Source organism: Hylobates moloch, unplaced genomic scaffold (genome assembly GCF_009828535.3).
Source record: "Hylobates moloch isolate HMO894 unplaced genomic scaffold, HMol_V3 SCAFFOLD_1, whole genome shotgun sequence".
NCBI lineage: Eukaryota > Metazoa > Chordata > Mammalia > Primates > Hylobatidae > Hylobates > Hylobates moloch.
In genome coordinates this window covers 25760264-25782929 of record NW_026652276.1, presented here as the reverse complement: position 1 = coordinate 25782929, position 22666 = coordinate 25760264, and the positions used below count along the sequence as shown (strand labels likewise).

The 22666-nt window shown below is 39.5% G+C and overlaps 1 protein-coding gene across 2 annotated transcripts in view; it reads left to right on the top strand.

Annotated features, from left to right (window-relative positions):
• The window catches only part of XRCC5 (X-ray repair cross complementing 5), a 93698-nt gene that overhangs the window by 7703 nt on the left and 63329 nt on the right, over positions 1–22666 (top strand). For both annotated transcript variants that reach the window (XM_032754583.2, XM_058438570.1), the window contains exons 4-12: positions 939–987; positions 2066–2188; positions 5088–5279; positions 8905–9019; positions 10820–10958; positions 14447–14559; positions 16044–16106; positions 20758–20895; positions 21767–21857. In XM_032754583.2, coding sequence (XP_032610474.1) covers positions 939–987; positions 2066–2188; positions 5088–5279; positions 8905–9019; positions 10820–10958; positions 14447–14559; positions 16044–16106; positions 20758–20895; positions 21767–21857 — 1023 coding nt within the window. The remainder of the gene's footprint in view (positions 1–938; positions 988–2065; positions 2189–5087; positions 5280–8904; positions 9020–10819; positions 10959–14446; positions 14560–16043; positions 16107–20757; positions 20896–21766; positions 21858–22666) is intronic.

Below are 22666 nucleotides of genomic sequence, written 5' to 3'. Positions count from 1 at the left end.
GGCATAGGAAGGGGGAAGATCCTAGGAAGTATATGTGAACATTGACTATATGCAGATGGTTTTAGTGGTGCTCATTAGAAATATTTGGAGTTGGATAAAAGATATTTTTTTTTTTTTTTTTTTGAGACGGAGTCTCGCTCGGTCGCCCAGGCTGGAGTGCAGTGGCGCAATCTCGGCTCACTGCAAGCTCCGCCTCCCGGGTTCACGCCATTCTCCTGCCTCAGCCTCTCCGAGTAGCTGGGACTACAGGCGCCCGCCACCACGCCCGGCTAATTTTTTGTATTTTTTTTTTTTAGTAGAGACGGGGTTTCACCCTGGTCTCGATCTCCTGACCTCGTGATCCGCCCGCCTCGGCCTCCCAAAGTGCTGGGATTACAAGCGTGAGCCACCGCGCCCGGCCAAAAGATATTTTTAAAAGAGCATCCTCCCAATGTTCTCTACTTTTTTTCTGGATAGAAGATGTTTTTGTGCCGGAAATCAGATTGATACCCAAAGTGAGATTTCCAGTTTACTCCGCAGGTCCCCTAATTTTAAGGGATCACTCTTTTTCTAATCAGTAGTGCTATTCCTGATCACTGGGAAGTGCTGTTGTGTTAGGAGTACTTGCAAGTGCTACATTATGGTTCGCTTCATATTTAAGAATGGACTGTGGCCACCAAAAATGGGTTCTAGATACTATTAAATGACATAATTTTTGGTTAAATGAATGCAATGTGTTAGGTTACCTTTTGTTTATATTTCTTGGTTGTTTTGGGCAAAACATATAATTTGATATATAGAATGTATGAATATATGTTAGTGAACTTTGGAAGAAGGGCACTCAGGCAAGTACTTTAAGTCATCACATAGTTCAGTGTCCACAATTCCCAGCACAGTGGACTTCACTGGAAAGAGTTGAAGAGACTGTTTGGTGATATCCCTATCCTTAACTAGCTGAGTCCTGGATGCACTAATTGTGAGCATGGATGTGATTCAACATGAAACAATGTAAGTGTTCCAAGGAAGAGAGCTGGAAGTGAATCTTTTTGCAAAAATTGTATGGGTTGATGTATTGAATGTACTTTGTGATTCATTGTTAATCAAGTTGCATGTTTGTGTGACAAGAGAAACGTTTTATAGAATTGAATGGTTAAGTCCAACCTCTCTGTTTTTTAAAAGTTTTAAAAGAGGAAGGGCTATACTCGGTGAGTATTTCTCTGGGAGAAATAAAATATTTTGCTTATTTCAGTTTACTTCCTATTAGAGTTAAGCTGATTACCAGGAATTTTAAAAAACACTAAGTGGTATAAGCCATGTGTCATTGATATTAAGTGCATAGTAACTCTGGCCAACTTCCCTTTTTTGTTGTGTGTGTGTATGTTTTTTGTTGTTGTTGTTGTTTTTTTCGAGTGGGGGTCTTGTTCTGTCACCCAGGCTAGAGTGCAGTGGTGCCAATATAGCTCACAGCAACCTCAGCTTGATCTCCTGGGTGCAAGAGATCCTTGCATCTCAGCCTCCTGAGTAGCTGGGACTACAGGTGCACGCCACCAAGTCCAGCTAATTTTAAAATTTTTATTTTTGCAGAGACAGTCACTGTTTTGCCCAGGTTTTCTCAAACTCCTGGCTTCAAGCAGTCCTCCTATCTTGGCCTCCCAAAGTGTTAGGATTACAGGCGTGAACCACCATGTCTGGCCTGCTTCCTAATTCAGTATTTATTTAATTATTGTGCCTTGGAAATGTATCTGTGGAGACATACATGTGCATGTACACATACCCCTTGCCTGTCAGGAAAATCATTTGCACTAAAATCCCAGGCCTAAATCTGTATCACATTTGAGTTAGGAATCCAGAAACATAATTTTTCCATAATGCCCAGAAATTTTGGCCAAGATGTTCAAAGTATAAAGTGTATCAGGGTTGATTATGAGTTTAATAAGAACTTAATTGGACTACTAGAATGTAATCACATTTATTAACTCTTATCTAGATCCATTTCTAAGCTTCTGTCCTCAGTGACCAAGTATATTTGAATTTGTAGAAAAATAATTCAGGAGAATGATTTCTTAATGTGATAACTCTCTTTTAGAGGAAAGAAGTTTGAGAAGAGGCATATTGAAATATTCACTGACCTCAGCAGCCGATTCAGCAAAAGTCAGCTGGATATTATAATTCATAGCTTGAAGAAATGTGACATCTCCCTGCAATTCTTGTAAGATCCTAAGAATAATGCATGTAGACAAATCCTGTGATTTCCTAATATAGTGAATGGGCCCTCTGTATAGAGTACTTGGTTTATGGGAATTTTCACTTTCTGCTCCAAGGCTGAATCTGTCAGATGACTGACTACTCAGCAAACATTTGCTGGTTACTCTCTGTGGTCTAGGAACTGTTCTGAGTGGTGGTGACAAAAAGATGAAAGTCAGTGATCCAGAACAATTGAGCTTAGCGGCAGATGATTGTTTAGTGTTCTTAAACTCAAAGAATTGAGGATTAGAAGAACCCTTTGAGGATATTCAATTTGTCTTCTTCCTGCATGGAAGGCTTTACCCAAACAGTTAGCAGATTGATGGATTTTTTTTTTCTTAAACAGCTCTAGAGAACTGTGTGCTATACAGAGTGCATGTTTTAGGGTAGACAGGAATGCCAACTTGGGAATCATTCTAAATACATAACATGTTTATGTTTGACTCTTTTCAGACACAAAAGATGTAGACACATATATAAAATTTAATTTGCTTATGTTTATTCAGAGATGGAGTATAAAACTTCAGGGGAAAAATAAGTATTTCACAATTTATTAGGGAGAGAATTCGTCCTCACACAGTAACTTGAATATTCCCTCCGGGATTTACTTTCTCTGTGTTATATCCCTAACAAAACTTTCCTTTCACTACACTAACCCTTCTTGCTGCATTTGAAACATTTTTTCTTGTCCTATTTTTGGTAAAAGTTGAGTGATGGTATAGGATGTTGAATTATTAATCTTCTGGGAATACTCGTTTTTCAAATTGAGAGCTATGCCAAGAAGCCTCTAGCTTAGAGTGGTAAGCCTTTGGCTTCATAAAATGCCTGCCAGGGGACATTAAGAATTTGTTTTGCATGTATGAGTAGTCTTAAGACTACAGAGCGACATCTCCTTTCTGTATGACTGTGGAAAAAGTTCAGAATAACCCATCAAACCCATACTTGTTAAGATAGTACTTCAGAGAAATTAAGTGCTTTTAAGTGACACTTCTTATTGAGTTAAGGTTTTTCTCAGTACTTCAGAAGCCCAGCTCAGCTTCTGGTCCCTTTTCATAATCTCAGGATGCCTTTACATGTTAGAAGCATACTGCATTTCTGTGAATGTCATTCTAAAGAGCTACTCTTTTTTTCCATGAGCAATACGGAAAAGTGCAGAAGAGGAAGCATAGCCCTTCCTTCTGTTTGCTTTTTATTTGGTTGTATTTTTTTCTTGGTAATATGCTTTCTTCTGTGCTACAAACCTCCAGCATACAAAGTAGAGTTTATAGTTTTACTGTTTGGTGTATTCCATGTACAACTGATTGTTGTAATTGGACTAAAAAAATACCAGCAGCTCAAAGAAGCCCTGTGTTCTGTTTTTAATTTATTTTTAATTTTTTTTTAGAGGCGAGGTCTTCTGTAGTGGCATAGTTATAGCTCACTGCAGCCTAAAACTCTTGGGTTCAAGTGAACCTCCTACCTGAGCCTTCTGTATAGCTGAGACTATAGATGCATGTTACCACACCCAGCAGTTTTGTTTTTATTGGTTGTTGTTTGCTTGTTTTTGAGATGGAGTCTTGCTCTGTTGCCCAGGCTGGAGTGCAGTGGCACAATCTCGGCTCACTGCGACCTCCGCCTCCCAGGCTCAAGCAGTTCTCCTGTCTCAGCCTCCCTAGTAGCTGGGATTTCAGGCATGTGCCACCACGCCCGGCTATTATTTGTATTTTTAGTAGAGATGGGGTTTTACCATGTTGGCCAGGCTGGTCTTGAACTCCGGACCTCAAGTGATCCACCTGCCTCACCCTCCCAAAGTGCTGGGATTACAGGCTTGAGCCACTGTTCCTGGCATAGTTTTTAGTTTCTTCTGCTGACTACTAAGGAAGCTTATTTCTGATCTAACGCAGAATAGACAGAACAGTTATCGTAATTTCTTTTTCCAGGATAACTTCCTTTGTCTTCACTTTTATGACATTTGTCCTTTTCTGGTTGTTGCTTTGGAAACAGGAGTAACCTGATGCAAACCCTGTGTCTCACACTTTCCTCCCTGGAAACTTTTTACCTGTTAAATAATGCAGGATACGCAAATTACATCATGCTGTATTTGCTAAGTATATGAAGAAAAATTGTAAACAGAAAGCCGTGTTTTAAGTGTAGCAAATAAAATGAGAAATCACCTTAAAAACAAATTTATTTCTCACAATTCTGGAGGCCGGGAAGTCCAAGATCACAGCACTAACAGATTTGGTATCTGCTGAGAGATCTCTGCTCTCCAGATGGTGCCTTATTGCTGTGTCATCCCACGTCAAAAGGGCTAACACTGTTCTCACATGGTGGAAGGACATAAAAGGCAAAAATGGCAAAAAGCCTCCCCCTTCAACCATTTTTTTTAAGGTCGCTAATTCCATTTATGAGTTCCTCACCCTCAGGACTTCATTACCTCCTAAAGGGCCTCTGTCTTAATAGTATCATATTGGTGATTAGGTTTCAAAATAATGATTTTGGGGGACACGTGTAGACCATTACAGTGTGGAAGAGGCCAGTCTGAGAGAGTGAAGCCAGCATAAAGGCAAATGAAGGTAAAATAGAGACAGAGAGAGTAATCCTTGCCACAGTTGAGACCCTGGGTCTGGACTTGCTAAGGCCTTGTGCCACCCTGCCCTTTCAATTACTTGGTTGTATGGTAGCCAGTGATTTTCTCCTTTTACAAATCAAAGAGGTTTCAGTCACTTGAGAGTGGGAGAATATTGGCTAAGGTAGGTAAGAGTCATTTGACAAATGAGAAATTTGAAACTTGATAAGGTTGATTGATGTGCTCATTTTCTCATAGCTGATGAGTGACAGTTACAGGATTAGAATGCTAACTACTGTTGATCTTTCTTTAATAGCTTGCCTTTCTCACTTGGCAAGGAAGATGGAAGTGGGGACAGAGGAGATGGCACCTTTCGCTTAGGTGGCCATGGGCCTTCCTTTCCACTAAAAGGAATTACCGAACAGCAAAAAGAAGGTCTTGAGATAGTGAAAATGGTGATGATATCTTTAGAAGGTGAAGATGGGTTGGATGAAATTTATTCATTCAGGTAAGAATTGAAAACATTGATGGGAATTTTTAATTGTACCCATGTAAATTTCTCTTTTGATTAGAGGTCTCCCAAATGTTTCCTTTTTCTGGGCCACTCTCAAATTAGTCATTGCTTAATATTCTGAGTTTTATTAAAGAAGTAGTACACCCACCCTTAATCACCCTTTTTAAAGTTTGTGTTCTTGGCACATGTTTCTCATTTATTTCCAGGACCTGTGTCAGTGAAGTTCAGGAATACATAGATACCATGAGAAATTAACAAGTCAAATTGCAAAAGATGAAACAGTAGATTTCTTCATTATGCCAAGCTTGGGATACATTTCTTGGGCCCTTTCTTTTTACAGATCTACAAAAAACATTCTTAATTATAGAAAGTGGGCTCAAATCTGAGATAGTCAATATCTTATCATCCTATTAAGGTTTTAGAAAGTAGCATACTATGGTATAGTGATTTTTTTTTTTAAACTTTTGATCACAAAGCAGTTTGAGTGAAAAAAAACCTACAATGTAAAGAGTTCATAGCCTACTTACTTTACGTGGCCGTTGGAAAGGCAAAATGATTTAAGAAAAGTGAATTCCTTGAAGTACCATATAACAATAAAGCAAACTGCTTTTTCAACCATCCAGGTAGAGACTATGGAAGAGACCATCTCCTTTATCCATCTTATTCTTGGTTGGAATTGGACATACATGCATTTTGAGCAAAGAACCTAAGAAGGATCGGTGGCATTTAGAATAGTGTGTGTCCTATGGGGTTCAATTTGGTAAAAGTGGCAATAGAGTACTTTACATAGCAGTATGGCTTGGGTGGTTCAGATTCTCAGGGATAATACTGCTTGATATTCATGAATTATTTCCAGTTTATCAGTCTGTACACAAAATACAGGCTGTTTAAGCACACTGAAGTAATGATTCAATAACTAGAACTTTTTAAGTAGCTACAGTGTATATCTCCTTAATATTTTTTCTCAACGACCATTTTTAATATTTCCGATGAGCTATAATTGACAAAAACTATATTCTGATTTTCTAAATACAGACAGCCTTGAAAAATGATAGATAAATGGAAATTTAGGAAACAGAATTGTAATTGCCCACGGGATTGCCCGAGGAATCCTGTGAGGTGAAGTTTCACAATATTTACAGATATGTGTTCCTAAGTTGTTTCACTTTCAAATTTGGGAATAAATGCCTTAAGCTAGACATATTACCCTTGATATCATAAAGAAAAATTAGGCCGGACATGGTGGCTTATGCTTGTAATCCCAGCACTTTTGGGAGGCTGAGGTGGGCAGATCACTTGAGGTCAGGAGTTCGAGACCAGCCTGGCCAACGTGGCGAAACCCCGTCTCTACTAAAAATAAAAAAATTAGCTGGGCATGGTGGTGCATGCCTGTAGTCCCAGCTACTTGGGAGGCTGAGGCAAGTGAATCACTTGAACCTAGAAGGCGGAGGTTGCAGTGAGCCAAGATCATGCCACTGCACTCCAGCCTGGGTGACAGAGCGAGACTCCGTCTCAAAAAGAAAAGAAAAATTAGAGGCCAATATAGATTACTCTTTAAGAAGTGTTTTTGTTTGTTTTTTAAATTTTTCTGTAGCATATCAGGTAGGGAAATTACTGACTATGCATTGTTTTAGCATTTCGACGCTACTTTGATTTTAGGTCTGCCATGAAGGTGTAGACCAGAACTTTGCCTTCCAATACAGTAGCCATTAGCTACATGTGGCTATTTAAATTCAAGTTAGTTAAAATTAAATACATTTAAAAATTGAGTCCCTTAGTCATACTATCTGTGTTTGAAGTGTCTATTGGGCTAGCATGGTTAGAAATAGAACATTACCATCATTGCAGAAAGTTGTACTGGACAGCACTGGACTAGATGTATCTCCATATAGATCTTAGGAAGAGAACTTGACATCTACTTGGGGAGATTGAGCTCTATTGCAGAACTGAGTCAGTTGTTCTCAGATTTTTTTTTGAAACAGGGTCTCGCTCTGTCACCCAGGCTGGAATGCAGTGACGTGATCTCGGCTCTCCGCAACCTCTGCCTCCCAGGTTCTAGCCATTCTCATGCCTCAGCCTCCCAAGTAGCTGGGATTAAAGGCGTGCGCCACCACGCCCAGCTACTAAGATCTTATATACTGGACGCCGGTCTTTAGAATTCTCCCTGTAATAGAATCTAAACCTCATGGTGATTTGAGGCCATGAGGTTTATATTCTGTTGGACTAGTAATGTTGTATGAGACAGGTTAGACCTGGTTCAGACCCATTCATTCCTCAGCAAATCCAAAGCCATTGTGCACCATAGGCTTTGGAAGCTGGGCGTCAGGTAAGATATCTACTATTCGTTGTAAATTATTTCTGAAAATTGGAGTCTCTTGAGACCTGTCTGTCCATAACTCTGTGGATAATGTAAAATAATTCTCTTTACCACTTTGTAGATCTGTTTTTTATCTGTACAAAGGAGTTCAGCTAGAAAGTCTGGACTGTATGGTTTGAGTGTATTTTGTCATTAATTCCTTTGCTGCTTATTTTAGTGAATACCACAAATTCCACCTATCTCCTATCATCTTCCCTGTTGTGTTTGATTATGGGCCAGATGAAAATATGGTTGATCTTCACTTTTGTTTAAATGAAGCAGCACTCCACAACACTGTTTGCACCTCTCCCCAGCTTTTCCCACCAGTAAGAAACCTAGAGTTAACCTGCTTTACCTTAAGACTAAATATGAACTAAATTCCTTTATTCCTTGTATAGTCTTTAACTCTATTATATACATATAAAAACGTGTATCTTTAATATTCAGAATTGGAATTAATGAATTATAGAGTTGTAAACAGTGATGATAATTATAGGATGGTGCCCTCCCTTTGATATTCTAGAGCAGAGGTTCTTTTTTTTCCTTTTTTCTTTTTTTTTTGAGACAGAGTTTCATTCTTGTTGTTCAGGCTGGAGTGCAATGGCGCGATTTCAGTTCACTGCAACCTCCACCTCTCAGGTTCAAGTGATTCTCCTACCTCAGCCTCCCTAGTAGCTGGGATTACAGCCATGCGCCACCACACCTGGCTAATTTTGTATTTTTACTAGAGATGGGGTTTCTCCATGTTGGTCAGGCTGATCTTGAGCTCCTGACCTTAGGTGATCCGCCTGCCTTGGCATCCCAAAGTGCTAGGATTACAGGCGTAAGTCACTATGCCAGGCCTGAGCAGAAGTTCTTATCCTCAGGTCTGTGGTTTTCAGGGAGTTGGTGGTGAATCCTTTATATTGTGTGCAGACTCATTCATGACTGTGCTTTTATCACATCCTCAAAGATGGCCTTGGTCCTGAAAAAATGTTAAGAACCTCTGGCAAGAGTTGAAAGAAAATACTGAATAAGAGGAAAATAGAGCTGTTCATTTTCACCTGTTAGTAAAGTAATTCAGCTCCTCTTCCCTTCTAAGCCAACTCCCTCTTGCCCTGGCTATCTCCCAACTTGTAGTGGTTGTTTTCCGGCCATCTGCTGCTGTTTCTCTCTTTATAATTAACATTAGCTCACTTCTCATTGTGGAAAATCAAATGCATCATCCAGCACGAGTTAACATTTAAAAATTGTTGCTTTCATTTTATATTTTTGTTTATTAAGTGAGAGTCTGAGAAAACTGTGCGTCTTCAAGAAAATTGAGAGGCATTCCATTCACTGGCCCTGCCGACTGACCATTGGCTCCAATTTGTCTATAAGGATTGCAGCCTATAAATCGGTAAGTGGCAGGTACACATTTTTAACAGAAATGTTACCGGGCAGATAAGTATGTGTATATAAGGAACAGACAATTCATGTGTGTGTTACTTGGAACCATAATTACTGCTTTTCTAGTTGTTCTCCCTGCTCATTTAATCTCTGTGTTTAGCTTTTTATGTAAAAGGCAGGCTTGGAGAGGAAGTTTAAAGAATTGTCTATAATAGAGTTTGATTTCCTCCTCTTTTACTTTCTCTCCATTGGTAATTGATTGTTAATCATAAGTTCTAGGCCTCTTTTTTTTTAAAAGAAAGAAAATGAAATGCATTAAGCTGTGTTATTGTAGTATCATAGCAGAAATGTAGATAATGCACCGAAGTTCAGTTCAGTTTTGGGGCTGTCACACCTAATTCAATTATGAATGATCTGATAGTAACAACATCTGTGAAATGTAAAATATGTTTTGTTACTGTAAAATTGCATGTTATAATATATGTACATTTATATACAATAGCACACTTTAAAAAATGAGTTGCTTTTGGTGATTATTTGATGAAATTCTAGTTTGAGTAGGAATCTGATTCGTGCCTTCATGTGAGCCTCCTTGCCTTTTTCCTTTAAGTGTTCAAAATAAATAGGAACATTTTAGACATATGAAATAAATATACAAAAACGTTTTTATGTATTCAGTTTTTTTCTTTGTATATTAAAGAACTTAATTCCAAAATACATGATATATCCGTGAGAATCTTGAGGTAGTTCTTTATTTATTTCAGCTTCCATCAAAGCCTAGAATAGTGTCCCTAGGAATGTGAATACAGTCTCCCCCCTTTCTTATTTTGGCCTCCTTTTCAAATTTCTTTGTTGATTTCTGACACAGATATATTGCTTCTTTTTTTTTCCTATTGGAAACTATGATAAAATACATAGTCCTCTTTTTATTAGACAGTCTGGCTGGGTGCAGTGGCTCATGCCTGTAATTCCAGCACTTTCAGAGGCTGAGGTGGGTAGATCACTTTAGGCCAGGAGTTCGAAACCAGCCTGGTCAACATGGCGAAACCCTGTCTCTACTAAAAATACAAAAATACCAGGCATGGTGATGTGCGTCTGTAGTCCCAGCTACTTGGGTGACTGAGGCATGAGTATCGCTTAATCCCGGGAGGCGGAGGTTGCAGTGAGCCAAGATCGCACCACTGCACTCCAACCTGAGTGATAGAGCAAGACTCTGTCTCAAAAAATATAAATAAATAAAAATATTAGACAGTCTGAGGTTTTGTATAGAAAGTGTGAATGTAAATATTTGTGGATTACTTTTGGGAGAAAATGAAATGTAGAGAAAGTTATCCAGTATAGTTTTGAAATAAACTAGCCAGGGGTGGTGGCTCACGCTTGTAATCCCAGCACTTTGGGAAGCCGAGGCGGGCGGATCACGAGGTCAGGAGATCGAGACCACGGTGAAACCCCGTCTCTACTAAAAAATACAAAAAAAATTAGCCAGGCGTGGTGGCGGGCGCCTGTAGTCCCAGCTACTCGGAGAGGCTGAGGCAGGAGAATGGCGTGAACCCGGGAGGCAGAGCTTGCAGTGAGCCGAGATTGCGCCACTGCACCCCAGCCTGGGCGACAGAGCGAGAGTCTGTCTCAAAAAAAAAAAAAAAAAAAGAAATAAACTAAAATTTTCATAATAGGCGTGAGCAAACAAAATAATGTAGCTAGAGTAATTGTTCTGGATTTTTGTCTGTGCCAGAGAGTGTATTAGGTTTTCATCTTCTATCAATTGGAATCCTAACTTTCCTTGTTTTCCCTTTGTGTTTTGGAATGTAAGATTCTACAGGAGAGAGTTAAAAAGACTTGGACAGTTGTGGATGCAAAAACCCTAAAAAAAGAAGATATACAAAAAGAAACAGTTTATTGCTTAAATGATGATGATGAAACTGAAGTTTTAAAAGAGGATATTATTCAAGGTATGTCAGTAAGAGTTTTCACTGTTGCCTAAAAGACATTTTCTTTAACGTGATATGATGCAGGGTGGGGTTTGTATTATTGTTTGTTTAAAGTTATTTCTTTGAGTTATAGAGATATAACAGTTTGAAAGGATAATGAGACCCTAGGTCCTTTAGCTCATTTGTTGGGTCTTAGGCAGGTTGGTTCTCAGGAGTACACTTGGGTGTTCCATCTCTGTGAGTTTTAAATGTCTTAAGTGATAGTACTCAATACTTGGCTTTATTTTAAAGTTTGAAACTCACTAGCTAGGAGAATGTTTAATATGGTTGAACTAAGGTTTTTTTGTTTATTTTTGACTTTCATGTTGATTATTCTTCTAAGTACCAACTTCAGGTTTTTTTTTTTTTTTTTGGAGACGGAGTCTTGCTCTGTCGCCCAGGCTGGAGTGCAGTGGCACGATCTCGGCTCACTGCAAGCTCCACCTCCCAGATTCACGCCGTTCTCCTGCCTCAGCCTCCCGCGTAGCTGGGACTACAGGCGCCCACCATCACGCCCGGCTAATTTTTTGTATTTTTAGTAGAGACGGGGTTTCAGCATGTTAGCCAGGATGGTTGCGATCTCCTGACCTTGTGATCTGCCCGCCTCGGCCTCCCAAAGTGCTGGGATTACAGGCTTGAGCCACCGCGCCTGGCCAACTTCAGGTTTTATGTCCTACCAGATATACTTCCTTAATTTAGGGGCTGAAAATTATTTGTATTTATTATGTTGCTTCATATTAAATAGGATTTTTTAAAAGTTGTACTCCTATATTATACCCATTTGGATTGAATAGTGTGTCTAGATGGCATCTTTATCCAGAGGACTTAGAAACTAGCTGAGGATATCTGTATGTTCAAGACCTAAAATTATTAAGATACCAAATGATGGTTAAGATAGAAACCAGAGTCCTTAGATAAATGTTTTGCCAGGCTATTCACTACCCAGTATAGTTTTGATTTGCAAGTCTTGAAAAGAATTCTTTTCCTCTGTAACACTGTATTTCATCTTACAGTGTATATTTGTGTGTGTTGGAGGAGGGGGTTGTTTAAAGGTGGTGGTGGTTATGATTCCTTCTTTTCTCCTGATGGATTATGTGTAGAATGTAATTAATACCCTACAATTTCTACTAATTCTTGAATTCAATTCTGTAGCATAGAACATGAATTTTGGAATCAAACCTGGGTTAGAATCATGGTTCCATCATTGGTTAATCATTTGATCCTAGTATAATGACTGGCTCATAGTAGGAAGAATAGCATGATTAAAGGCACAAGACCAGGAAAGTAGGGGGACTTCTCAGAGATACTAAGTAGTCCACTTGGGTTGGTGTATTGAGCATGTACAGGTTAGTACTTGAGGGTAGCATCTAATGGACAGCCTGCATTTTCTCTTTTAATCATCAATGACCATCTTATAAAGCAGGCACTCTTTGTTATTTCCATTTTATAGATAAGGGAACTGAGGCCGAAAGACACTTAACTCACATATTCAAAGCCACACAGTTCTCAACTAGCAGGACTTGGATCTAGGCCTGTACTGCTTCAGAGTATGTGCCTGCATACTATTCTGAATTTGGACTGAGTAATGAAGGGCTTTGGATAATAGGCTAAGAGTTGATGCATAACCTTGAAAACAACATGGAGCCACTTACAGTTTTGAGGAACAGAATGTCATTGGGGCTATGTTTTAGGAAGATTAACATGACAACTGGTTGTAGGATGGATTGGAAGGAGAAGGATCTAGCGATGAGGATGGATGCCAGTTCTTTTGGTTGTCAGCAAAGAAGGCATCCCTGGTTATCTTAGGCAAAAAGGAAATTTATTGCTGGGGCAATGGAGAGGGAAGAGTTAAAAACTGCTTGGATTCAAAGAGCGTAGAAGTGTATCTTTTCTCCTGTACCTTTTTGCCGTTAGTAGCTTACTTCCTTTGCCTGTCCTCCAGTTTCCCGCCCCTAATCAGCTAGAGGTTTTTGTTTTTTGTTTTTTCTTGAACTAAGGGACCAGTATACACATGTGGGCAAAGGAATCTGGTTAAATGTTGTAGTCTATCGTAAGTATACAATATACAAAAGTTGGAGTTATATGCCCTTTAAGTAGATGAACCAGAAAACATAAAACAGTTTTAGTTAGAATGTTTGTTACAAGTTACACGATTCACACGATTCAGGTAAGATGATGACTGATGACAGAGATAAGACAAATATTTGGTTTAGGTACCAGTCTTAATCATGTGCCATACATTTCCCTGTTAATTTTTTTTTGGAAAGTTTGGTTTTGTCACTAGCTTTTTAAAAAAGACATACATGGAAATAAAAATATGTTTCTATTTTGAGACAGAGTCTTGCTCTGTCGCCCAGACTGGAGTGCAGTGGTGCGATCTCAGCTCACTGCAACTTCCACCTCCCGGGTTCAAGCAATTCTCCTGCCTCAGCCTCCTGAGTAGCTGGGACTACAGGCGCGTGCCACCATGTCTGGCTAATTTTTTTGTATTTTTAGTAGAGACAGAGTTTCACTGTGTTAGCCAGGGTGGTCTCAATCTCCTGACCTTGTGAGCCACCATGCCCGGCCTAAAAGTGTGTTTCTTTTTAATAAAATAGATGTCATCAACAGACTAACAGGAACAAGTAAACACTAGATCACAGAATCTGTCCCTGGATATGAAAGTTTTATTGTGTCTTGGGGTAAAGATGCATATGCTTTTCCTTTGCATTTATCCAAGGCCAGAATCCTTGGATTTTGATGCTTCTTCTTCCTACAAAACATAGAAGATACTGTGTATTGAAAGGGCGTGATTTTTCATAGAATACAGGCTACGGAACAGGGTCGGACTTTTTTTTTTTTTTTAAGAAGCCAAGAGCCTATATTTATATAAATATCCTATGTAATTAAAAAGAAAAAAAAATACAGTTAAATCCCAGAAATAAAAGAAATTTAAATATAGAAAAATATACAACTTATCAATTGAATGTTTCCAAACAGAAGAGTTTTAGCTTCTGTCAGGCATTGCATATCTCCAGCATGCGTTTTTGAGAACATTTTATTCTGAAAATTTCCTGTTGGCATTTTTCTCTGTGGGTCTCTAGGTTTCTGAATAATGTGTTCTTATGTTTACAAATCACGCTGTACTTTAGTCAACCATGGTTTATCTTTGGAGGATAACTAGCACGTTAACATTTAGCAGATTTTTTTCTTTTAGGCTGGGTAATCATTAAGGTAACTAGATTGCAAAATATGCTACACTAAAAAATGTAATTAGATTTTAATCGTCTCTATATTGTATATGTGGTTTGTGTATCTGCTGCTGCTTTTTCACCATTGATCACAAGGGGCGGTAATCTGATTCCAGGGAGTAGAAGATGGAGGCTTGCTCTGGCGTGTGCGTGTATTGTTAATGTATGCATAGAACTAATTTCAGCTTGTAGAAAATGAGGCCCCATATGCTTAACAGATGCTCTTCTCTTTTTCTCCAGGGTTCCGCTATGGAAGTGATATAGTTCCTTTCTCTAAAGTGGATGAGGAACAAATGAAGTATAAATCGGAGGGGAAGTGCTTCTCTGTTTTGGGATTTTGTAAATCTTCTCAGGTACAGTTGTGAACAAACTAAATGAGCTTTTTCCTAGCTATTATTTGAAATGGTATGCTTTTGATTGGTCATTTTATTTATAAGGTATATTTATTTCACTTTTAATTTTTCTACAATGTAGTCTGGGGGTTAATGTTGCCGTGGTATGTATTTTATACATTAGGAAACTGAGGTTCAGAGCCATTAAGTAAATCTATATGAGCATAGCAAACTAAAAATACAGGATGGTTTTTGAATGGGGAATAGAAGTGGAGATGAGGGGTATTTGAATTATGTGGGCCTAACCCTCATCCCTTTGAGGTTTAGTCTTCTTGAGCTGGTATTATGGTGACAGTGCTCATACTGTCTCACTCTAGAGGTGGGAGGGCATAAAAATGCATGAGAAACATTGCCCAATAGAGCACATGGCGTGTTCTTAAAAATAAACCCCAGGCTTCAGATTTCATAGATCAGACAAAGTTGATCTTGGTAGATAAGTGCAGGTGGTTATGATTTTCAGAACTCTTCAGTACTCATTTTCTAATCTGATATTAGTAGAGCTGTCTTGACCCCTGTTAATACTGTGCTAGATAAGTTAATTGAATTTAAGGGGGTGGGGGGAGAGACATGCGCTACTTATTTTTTATTTAATTTCTCTTCCTTTCAACCCTTCCCCTCTTAATTCTTCACTCAGGCCTCTACTGTTCATCAGTGCCTCAGTGCTACTCTTAGGAGGAAATGCAAACCACTTAGCTTTGTTCTTAGGAGACTTCATCATCTGATCTTTGTTAATCTCTGTAATCTAATTTTTCACCTTTCCTCTCACACAGTGGCACTGTACTACTCCAAGAGCAGTTCTCCAAATGTACCATGCTTTTACAGCACTCCAGACTTCTGTTGATAGTGTTTTCTCTGCCTGGAACGCTTGTACCCAGACTTTTCTCTTAGTTAGTTCCTATTTGTCCTTTTAAGTCTCGACTTAGGTGTCACCATTGCAGAAACCTTCCCTGATCCCTCATGACCAGGCTTGGTGCCCTCCTTATGTGCTCTTAAAGCACCATGTAACCCTGGACCATAATACTGCACTGCAGTTAATTCATATTTATCTATTGAAGCTCCTCAAGGGCAAGATTATATTCTGTTCACTGTTGTGTTTATAGTACTCAGACAATCTTGGACGCATGCTAGGTTAGTGGACTACAGGCCCGCCACCAGCCTGGCAATTTTTGTTTTTTAGTAGAGACAGGTTTCACCGTTTAGCCAGGATGGTCTCGATTTCTGCAGCGTCCCAAAGTGCTGGGATTACAAACGTGAGCCACCATGCCCGGCGGTGCTCAGATATTTGTTGTGTTGTATTGAATTAAACTTCAGGTAATAAGGTGTTTTTAGTATCTGAATGTTTTTCAGTAAGAGGATTTTGAATGGAATTTCTTAGCAATGTGTGTCATTATGGTTATACATGTTACTTATTTTGGATCAAGAGCAATTCTTTTCCTCTCTTGTAGGTTCAGAGAAGATTCTTCATGGGAAATCAAGTTCTAAAGGTCTTTGCAGCAAGAGATGATGAGGTGAGTTGGCAGCAGGTCTTTGAGGTAGTGCTACAGAATTGAATTGTAGGTCTATGAAAGCAAGTTGTTTGGGGCTTTTATAGTTTAAAATGACATGAATTCTTGCAATAGGAGTGGGGAAATCCACTGATCTTTAACTGAAAATGGAGATGTGGTAAATGAATTTGTGTTAGCATGAGCACAAGACCCGAGGACATGGAGACCAAGGAAGTATTAAAAACATTTTGAACCACTGCATTTAGGAATGGGAATTTCACAGTCAAATGTTAAGGAGGGTTGGGGTCAGGTTGACATTTTGTGTTGTCATAAGCATCCTGGATGTGCACTTCAGTGACTCACTAGACTGCTTTTGTCATTGAGAAAATGTGTCTTTTCTCTATTCCTCTCTCTTGGTACTCTTCCTGCCTCCCCATGATACTCTGTTTTCAGGCTGGTTTTTCTCTAGCTAACAGCCTATGACTGCTGCATTCTATACTCACATCTGCCCTTTCTGTAAATATTTTCTGTTTGATCTCCAAGTCAGAACTAACTTTGTTGGAGATAACTGATTTTAACTGGAAGATTGCAGTCTACTGTCTGTTTAAGGCAGCTTAAGCAGGTTTCCAAGTTCCTGAAGTATTTGCATTCGCAATTAATAAACTGGATGTAGAAGGCTTGTTTGGGGTGGGGGTAGGGTGGTGGTATAACTAGTATAGTTCTCTTTTTCTCCTCACTTCTGGAAGGTGGCTCGTTGCTGATATAGTAGATGGGTATGCCATTATTATCTCAGAACAGTTAAGGGAAGAAAATGTTTGGCTTCTACCCTGTTCTGAATGAATTATTAGAGCACAATATTAGCATACGTGAATCTTCAAATTTGAGAATCCTAGTTCATGGATTTCTCTTGAATCAAATCCTGCTGGGAATCATGGAAGTCTAGTATATACTGTCAAACCACAACTTAGCTGAAGTTTTATTTATTTATTTTTTAAGAGACAAGATCTCATATGTTTCCCAGGCTGGCCTGGAACCCCTGGGCTCAAGCGATTCTCCCACCTCTGTTTCCCAGATAGCTGGGACTATAGGTGTGCGCCACCATTCCTTGCTTCTGCTGAAGTTTTAACTTCCACTTACTGTCCCTTTACGCAAAGAACATTCTGATCATTTCATGAGACTTGCTGGGTATGCAGTGAAGAATCACAAAGTTGTGTTGAGACACACGTATTAGGTAATGATGTAGGCTTGCTAGCTAAGGGCAGCCTTGTGGATTGTGTAATTCAAATCTGGCCTTATACAACACTAATTTCTGTATATCGTAGGATCACTTTGAGATAACTCAAGAAAAACAAATTTATCTGCTAATGGCAAAGGGATACTCTCTAGTGTCAGTTTTTGAGGTAGTCAAAAAATGGTAATATCTAATTGGAGCTTCTGAGATAAGGGAGTAAGGAAACGATGTCATATGAGGACTTCCAGTAAAACAAAACAAAAAAATGCCTGGAGAAGACTTGTGTAGGTAGGCAGGGGTGTAGGAGGGATGACAGACATAATAGCACTCTTCATGCATTTGGAGAATTATCTTGTAGAATAGAAATTAAACTCTGCTTCGTATCAGAGGGGTGAACTGGAAACAGCAGGTGGTGCTTTTTGTTCAAGATGAAGAATTATTTTGTCAACAAGGATTACTGTCCCCACTGGATTGTTTTCTTGTAAGATGATCAGATCCCCATTTCTGTAAGTTTACAAGAAAAGTCTTTATCACCACCAGTCAGATGTACATGTGGATTGTTAAACTAGATGAATACGGTTGTTTTTTAGCTCAAATATTCTTTAGATAATTCCCTCTTTAAAAAGTTTTCTCTGGTCATTAGCATATAATTTTTTGTATTGAGAATCTATACTTTCATGTGCTGATTTGCACTGTGTGTAGAAAATGAGGGAAAAGAAAGGAAGGAAATGGAGCTTTAGTTGAGTTATACACAGCTGTAGTACTGTCTTACCATGTATCAGTCATTCACAGCCCCATCCTTCCTTCTCGGTTTTTTTTTTTTTTTTTTTTTTTGGAGACGGAGTTTGGCTTTTTGTAGCCCAGGCTAGAGTACAGTGGTACGTTCTCGGTTGACTGCAACCTCTGCCTCCCGGGTTCAAGTGATTCTCCTGTCTCAGCCTCCCGAGTAGCTGGGATTACAGATGCCCACCACAACACCTGGCTAATTTTTGTATTTTTTGTAGAGGTGGGGGTTTCACCATGTTGGCCAGGCTGGTCTTGAACTCCTGACCTCAGGTGATCCGCCCCTCCTCGGCCTCCTGAAGTGTTGGGATTACAGTTGTGAGCCACCATGCCCAGCCCCTTCCTTCTTTTAAACATCCTAATTCGTCCTATCAAAGACATATAAATAAAAACTTCAAACAGATTGGAAGTAATCTCTTCCTCAGATTCTCATTGTGCTTATCTGGCCCTTTCTTATGGGACTTAACTATTAGAACATACATGTTTCATATTTGCTACATATTTCATTTCTGCTAGTAAAGAATGTATTAGGTAAGTGAGGTCAAGGACTTGGTCTTTGTTTTTTCACAGGGCTCAAGACAGTGCCTGGCAAAGAACAGGCACCGAGTAAAATAGCCTTTGAATTGAACTGAAAAAGTAATGATTCTGTTAGGAAATCTGTACAGGATTCTAATGGCCAGGTCTTGGGGTCATAGGTTTTTTGTTTGTTTGTTTGTTTTGTTTTTCCAACAGCATGGCTGGGAGATCATAGGTTTTTAACTTTGATGAGGTTAACCGTGATAGAGAAGTACATAGTGTTTGGGGAGTTCTGCAGAGAGAGAGAGAGCTGACTAAGGTAAATCTGGAATGGAGAGGGTATCAGTTTACTAAGCCTAGAGAAAAGGTTAGAAGCTGGAGAGCCAGAGATTAGTAAAGGGGCATTCTAGCTAGGAGGTAATGGTATGAGCAAAGGCCAAGTATGAGACCTGCCCCCATTCAGTGATCAGCTCAGTGAGGCCAGAATAGAGGAACCACTGGAAGGGAGTGACGTGATGAGCTCCGGGAACAGAGGTGGCTGTCAGATGGATTTGAGAGACAGTGTAGAGGTAGAATTGGTAGTTTCGTGAACACTTAAAGGTGAGGGATGAGGCCCAGCACTTTGAGAGGCCAAGGTAGGTGGATCACTTGAGGTCAGGAGTTCGAGACCAGTCTGGGCAACATGGCAAAACCCCATCTCTACCAAAAATACAAAAAGTTAGCTGGGCATGGTGGCACGTGCCTGTAATTCCAGCTACTCGGGAGGCTGAGGCACAAAAATTGCTTGAACTGGGGACACAGAAGCTGCAGTGAGCCGAGATTGTGTCACTGCACTCCAGCCTGGGGGACAGAGTGAGACTCTTGCAAAAACAAAAAAAAAAAGTGAAGGATGAGAATGGTGGGGTGGCATTATCAAAGACTGGGGTTTCCAGTTTGGTTGATTAGGCAATGATGTTAATGGAAATAGGGAATCCAGGAGGAGAATGAGGGGGAAAGTTAGTAAGTTTAGGTTTTAGTCTTGTGGTGAATGTGAACAGTTCATACTGAACAGTTTGAGATAACTGAGGATGCCATGTCAGATACCCACCAACTAGCAGGCAGTCTAAGTCTAGATCTTAGGAGAGTTTTAAAAATGAATGTACAGGCCTGGTGCGGTGGCTCACGCCTGTAATCCCAGCACTTTGGGAGGCTGAGGTGGGCGGGTCACCTGAGGTTGGGAGTTTGAGACCAGCCTGACCAACATGGAGAAACCCCATCTCTACTAAAAATACAAAATTAGCCAGGCGTGGTGGCACATACTTGTAATCCCAGCTACTTGGGAGGCTGAGGCAGGAAGATCGCTTGAACCTGGGAGGCGGAGGTTGCGGTGAGCTGAGATCACGCCATTGCACTCCAGTCTGGGCAACAAGAGCGAAACTGTCTCAAAAAAGAAAAGAAATAAAAGAATGTACAGATTTTTGATTCATCAACTCATGGGACTGGATGAAATAATCACCAAGTAGAATTTTAGAGTGAGAGGAGGAGGGAAAGGTCTAAAGTAGAATTTACAAATTGGTGGAGAAAAGAGAATAATCAGGGGAGAGTGTTGTTTCTGAAGCTATGAAGGAGAAAGTATATAGAGACAGTGGAATGGTGAGATGCTACTGTCAAACAAAAAAACCGGGAACCAAGGAGTTGGCAATTAGAAGGTGATGGGTGACTTCAGAGGATAATTTCAGTAAGGAAGTGGGGGCAGTAGCTGGACTAGACTGAAGAATATGCACTAAGCAGTGGAAACAGCATGCCTATTTTAAGAAATTCAGAGGTAAAGACAGGAAAGATACTGATAGCAATTTGTGGAGAGGGAAGGAGAAACAAAAGATTTGTTTAGGAGGGCTGACACGAGTTTATTTTTAGGGTAAAGATAAAAATTTAGAGAAGGAAGGTTGAAGCAGTAAGACAGAGGATTTAGTTAATGAGGTTAAGTCCCAGAAGAGCTACAGTAAATGTAATCCAAAGCAAATGTGTGCAGTTCATCCTTTAAGGGGGCACCCTAAAAAATATAAAATGGAAAGAAAGTGATTGATAACAGTCTTAAAGTATTTAGTTCTGTTGTGAAAACTCTCACATGTTGAATATATGTTAATACATCCATCTTTCTTACAGGCAGCAGCAGTTGCACTTTCCTCCCTGATTCATGCTTTGGATGACTTAGACATGGTGGCCATAGTTCGATATGCTTATGACAAAAGAGCTAATCCTCAAGTCGGCGTGGCTTTTCCTCATATCAAGCATAACTATGAGGTAAAACCCAAAGTCTTAATGTTACTTTTTTTTTTCTTCAGTTCCTTTAGTCTAAGCAGTGTTTCTCAGCTGTTAATGTTCATAATAATTACTTGGGGATCTTGTTAAAATGCAGATCCTGATTGTGTAGTTCTGGGGCGGGGCCCAGATTCTCTGTTTCTCTGAGAAATGCTGATACTGGTCTGTGAACCACACTTTCGGTTGGAGGAAAAAGTATACATTATAAAAGTAATATAAGAATCTTTTAATTATAAAGTATTATAAGAATCTTTTTATTAAGTATTATGAAAATCTTTTTAGATTAAAAGAATCTAATCAATAAAGGTTCACCATGGCCTTTTCTTGGTTCTCATCCTTCTTGACTTACTGGAAGCAAACAGAGAAATTACCTCCATTTTTACAAATGAGAACTATGAATAAAGGTTGAGGATATGATTTTGTTGTGATCTTTGTGAAACAGTTTATTTAGGGCTCTCTTGTGTAAAATACAGTTCTAAATTCCTTATCATTTCCTCTGTCTCAGAGAACTTACTGTGGCCGAACTGGAAAGAGAAAGCACCTATCTTGACTTCCAGGTCAACCTTCTGGTCACCCCAGTCTTCTCATTTGTTGTGTTGGTCATGCATTTGATAGCAGTCCTTTAGTAGTCTTTCTTTTACACATTTCTCTTATGCTTAATATTCTTTATACTGTTTGCAGTTGTGAACAGCCAGTAGCAGTAGTCAAAACACTTCACTTTTCATATGCCAGAGTTGGGCTGTCTGATTTTTGAAATATTTCTGTTATGCTACTTTCACAGAATTTGGGATCAGTTTTATATTTTTTCATTAATTTGATCGTTTCTGCCTTTACGCCCTTTCTTTCTCATTAGTGTTTAGTGTATGTGCAGCTGCCTTTCATGGAAGACTTGCGGCAATACATGTTTTCATCCTTGAAAAACAGTAAGAAATATGCTCCCACCGGTGAGTTTGTTTTCATTTAGATCATTCATTGACTACACACACTGTTCTTGGGAAATCACCTGTCTGCTAGCTGTTGGTTGGGGCCAGGTATTTATAGGGTGCAATTAGTTGGATTTCCAATCATACACTTAGACACAGTAATGATGAAGGTGGTTTACTTGGTGTTTTTCCAGTAGTAGGGGTAGGTTTGCCCTAAACTCACCCAACACTGTCTAGTTTTTGCCTTGGAGCATGTACCTAGGGGAAAGCTTGATGGTAATGGATGTCCATCTCTAGTTGTGAGCAGAGTTTGCCCCTGCTGAAGTGAATCTGAGCAGTAGCAAACCTGTGACTTTAGTGTTCTGTGTAAAGTCTGATGTAGCTTTGAAATGAAAAGTGACAGTGCTGAAGATTAACTTTTCTCTTTGCCCTGTTTTTGTAGTTTGCACCAACAGTCCAAGTCTCATTGTTACTTATTTCTGGCTTTTAGGAGTGACTTCAGGCTTGATGTGAAAGGCCGTGATTGAGCATCTGGCTGCAAATGTCAGGGTCCTATATAGAATTATTCTTACAGCCACAGGTCCAGTCTTCCAGAGAGCCTATCATTTAAAACAATTGTAATAAAATATAATAGGGGGCAGAAGTAGAAAACATACCAAAAAGAACAACAAATGATGAGTAGATGTTTTAGTTTACAAGTTTATGTATATTGTCTGTGTCTGTGTTAGGATTAGGGAATTGTGAGGTGAGTCTCGGAACTCAATTCTTTCTGTTATTTTGGCTAGACCCTTTGGAAGTAGTGTGCTATAAAAAGGCCAAGAATCAGATGG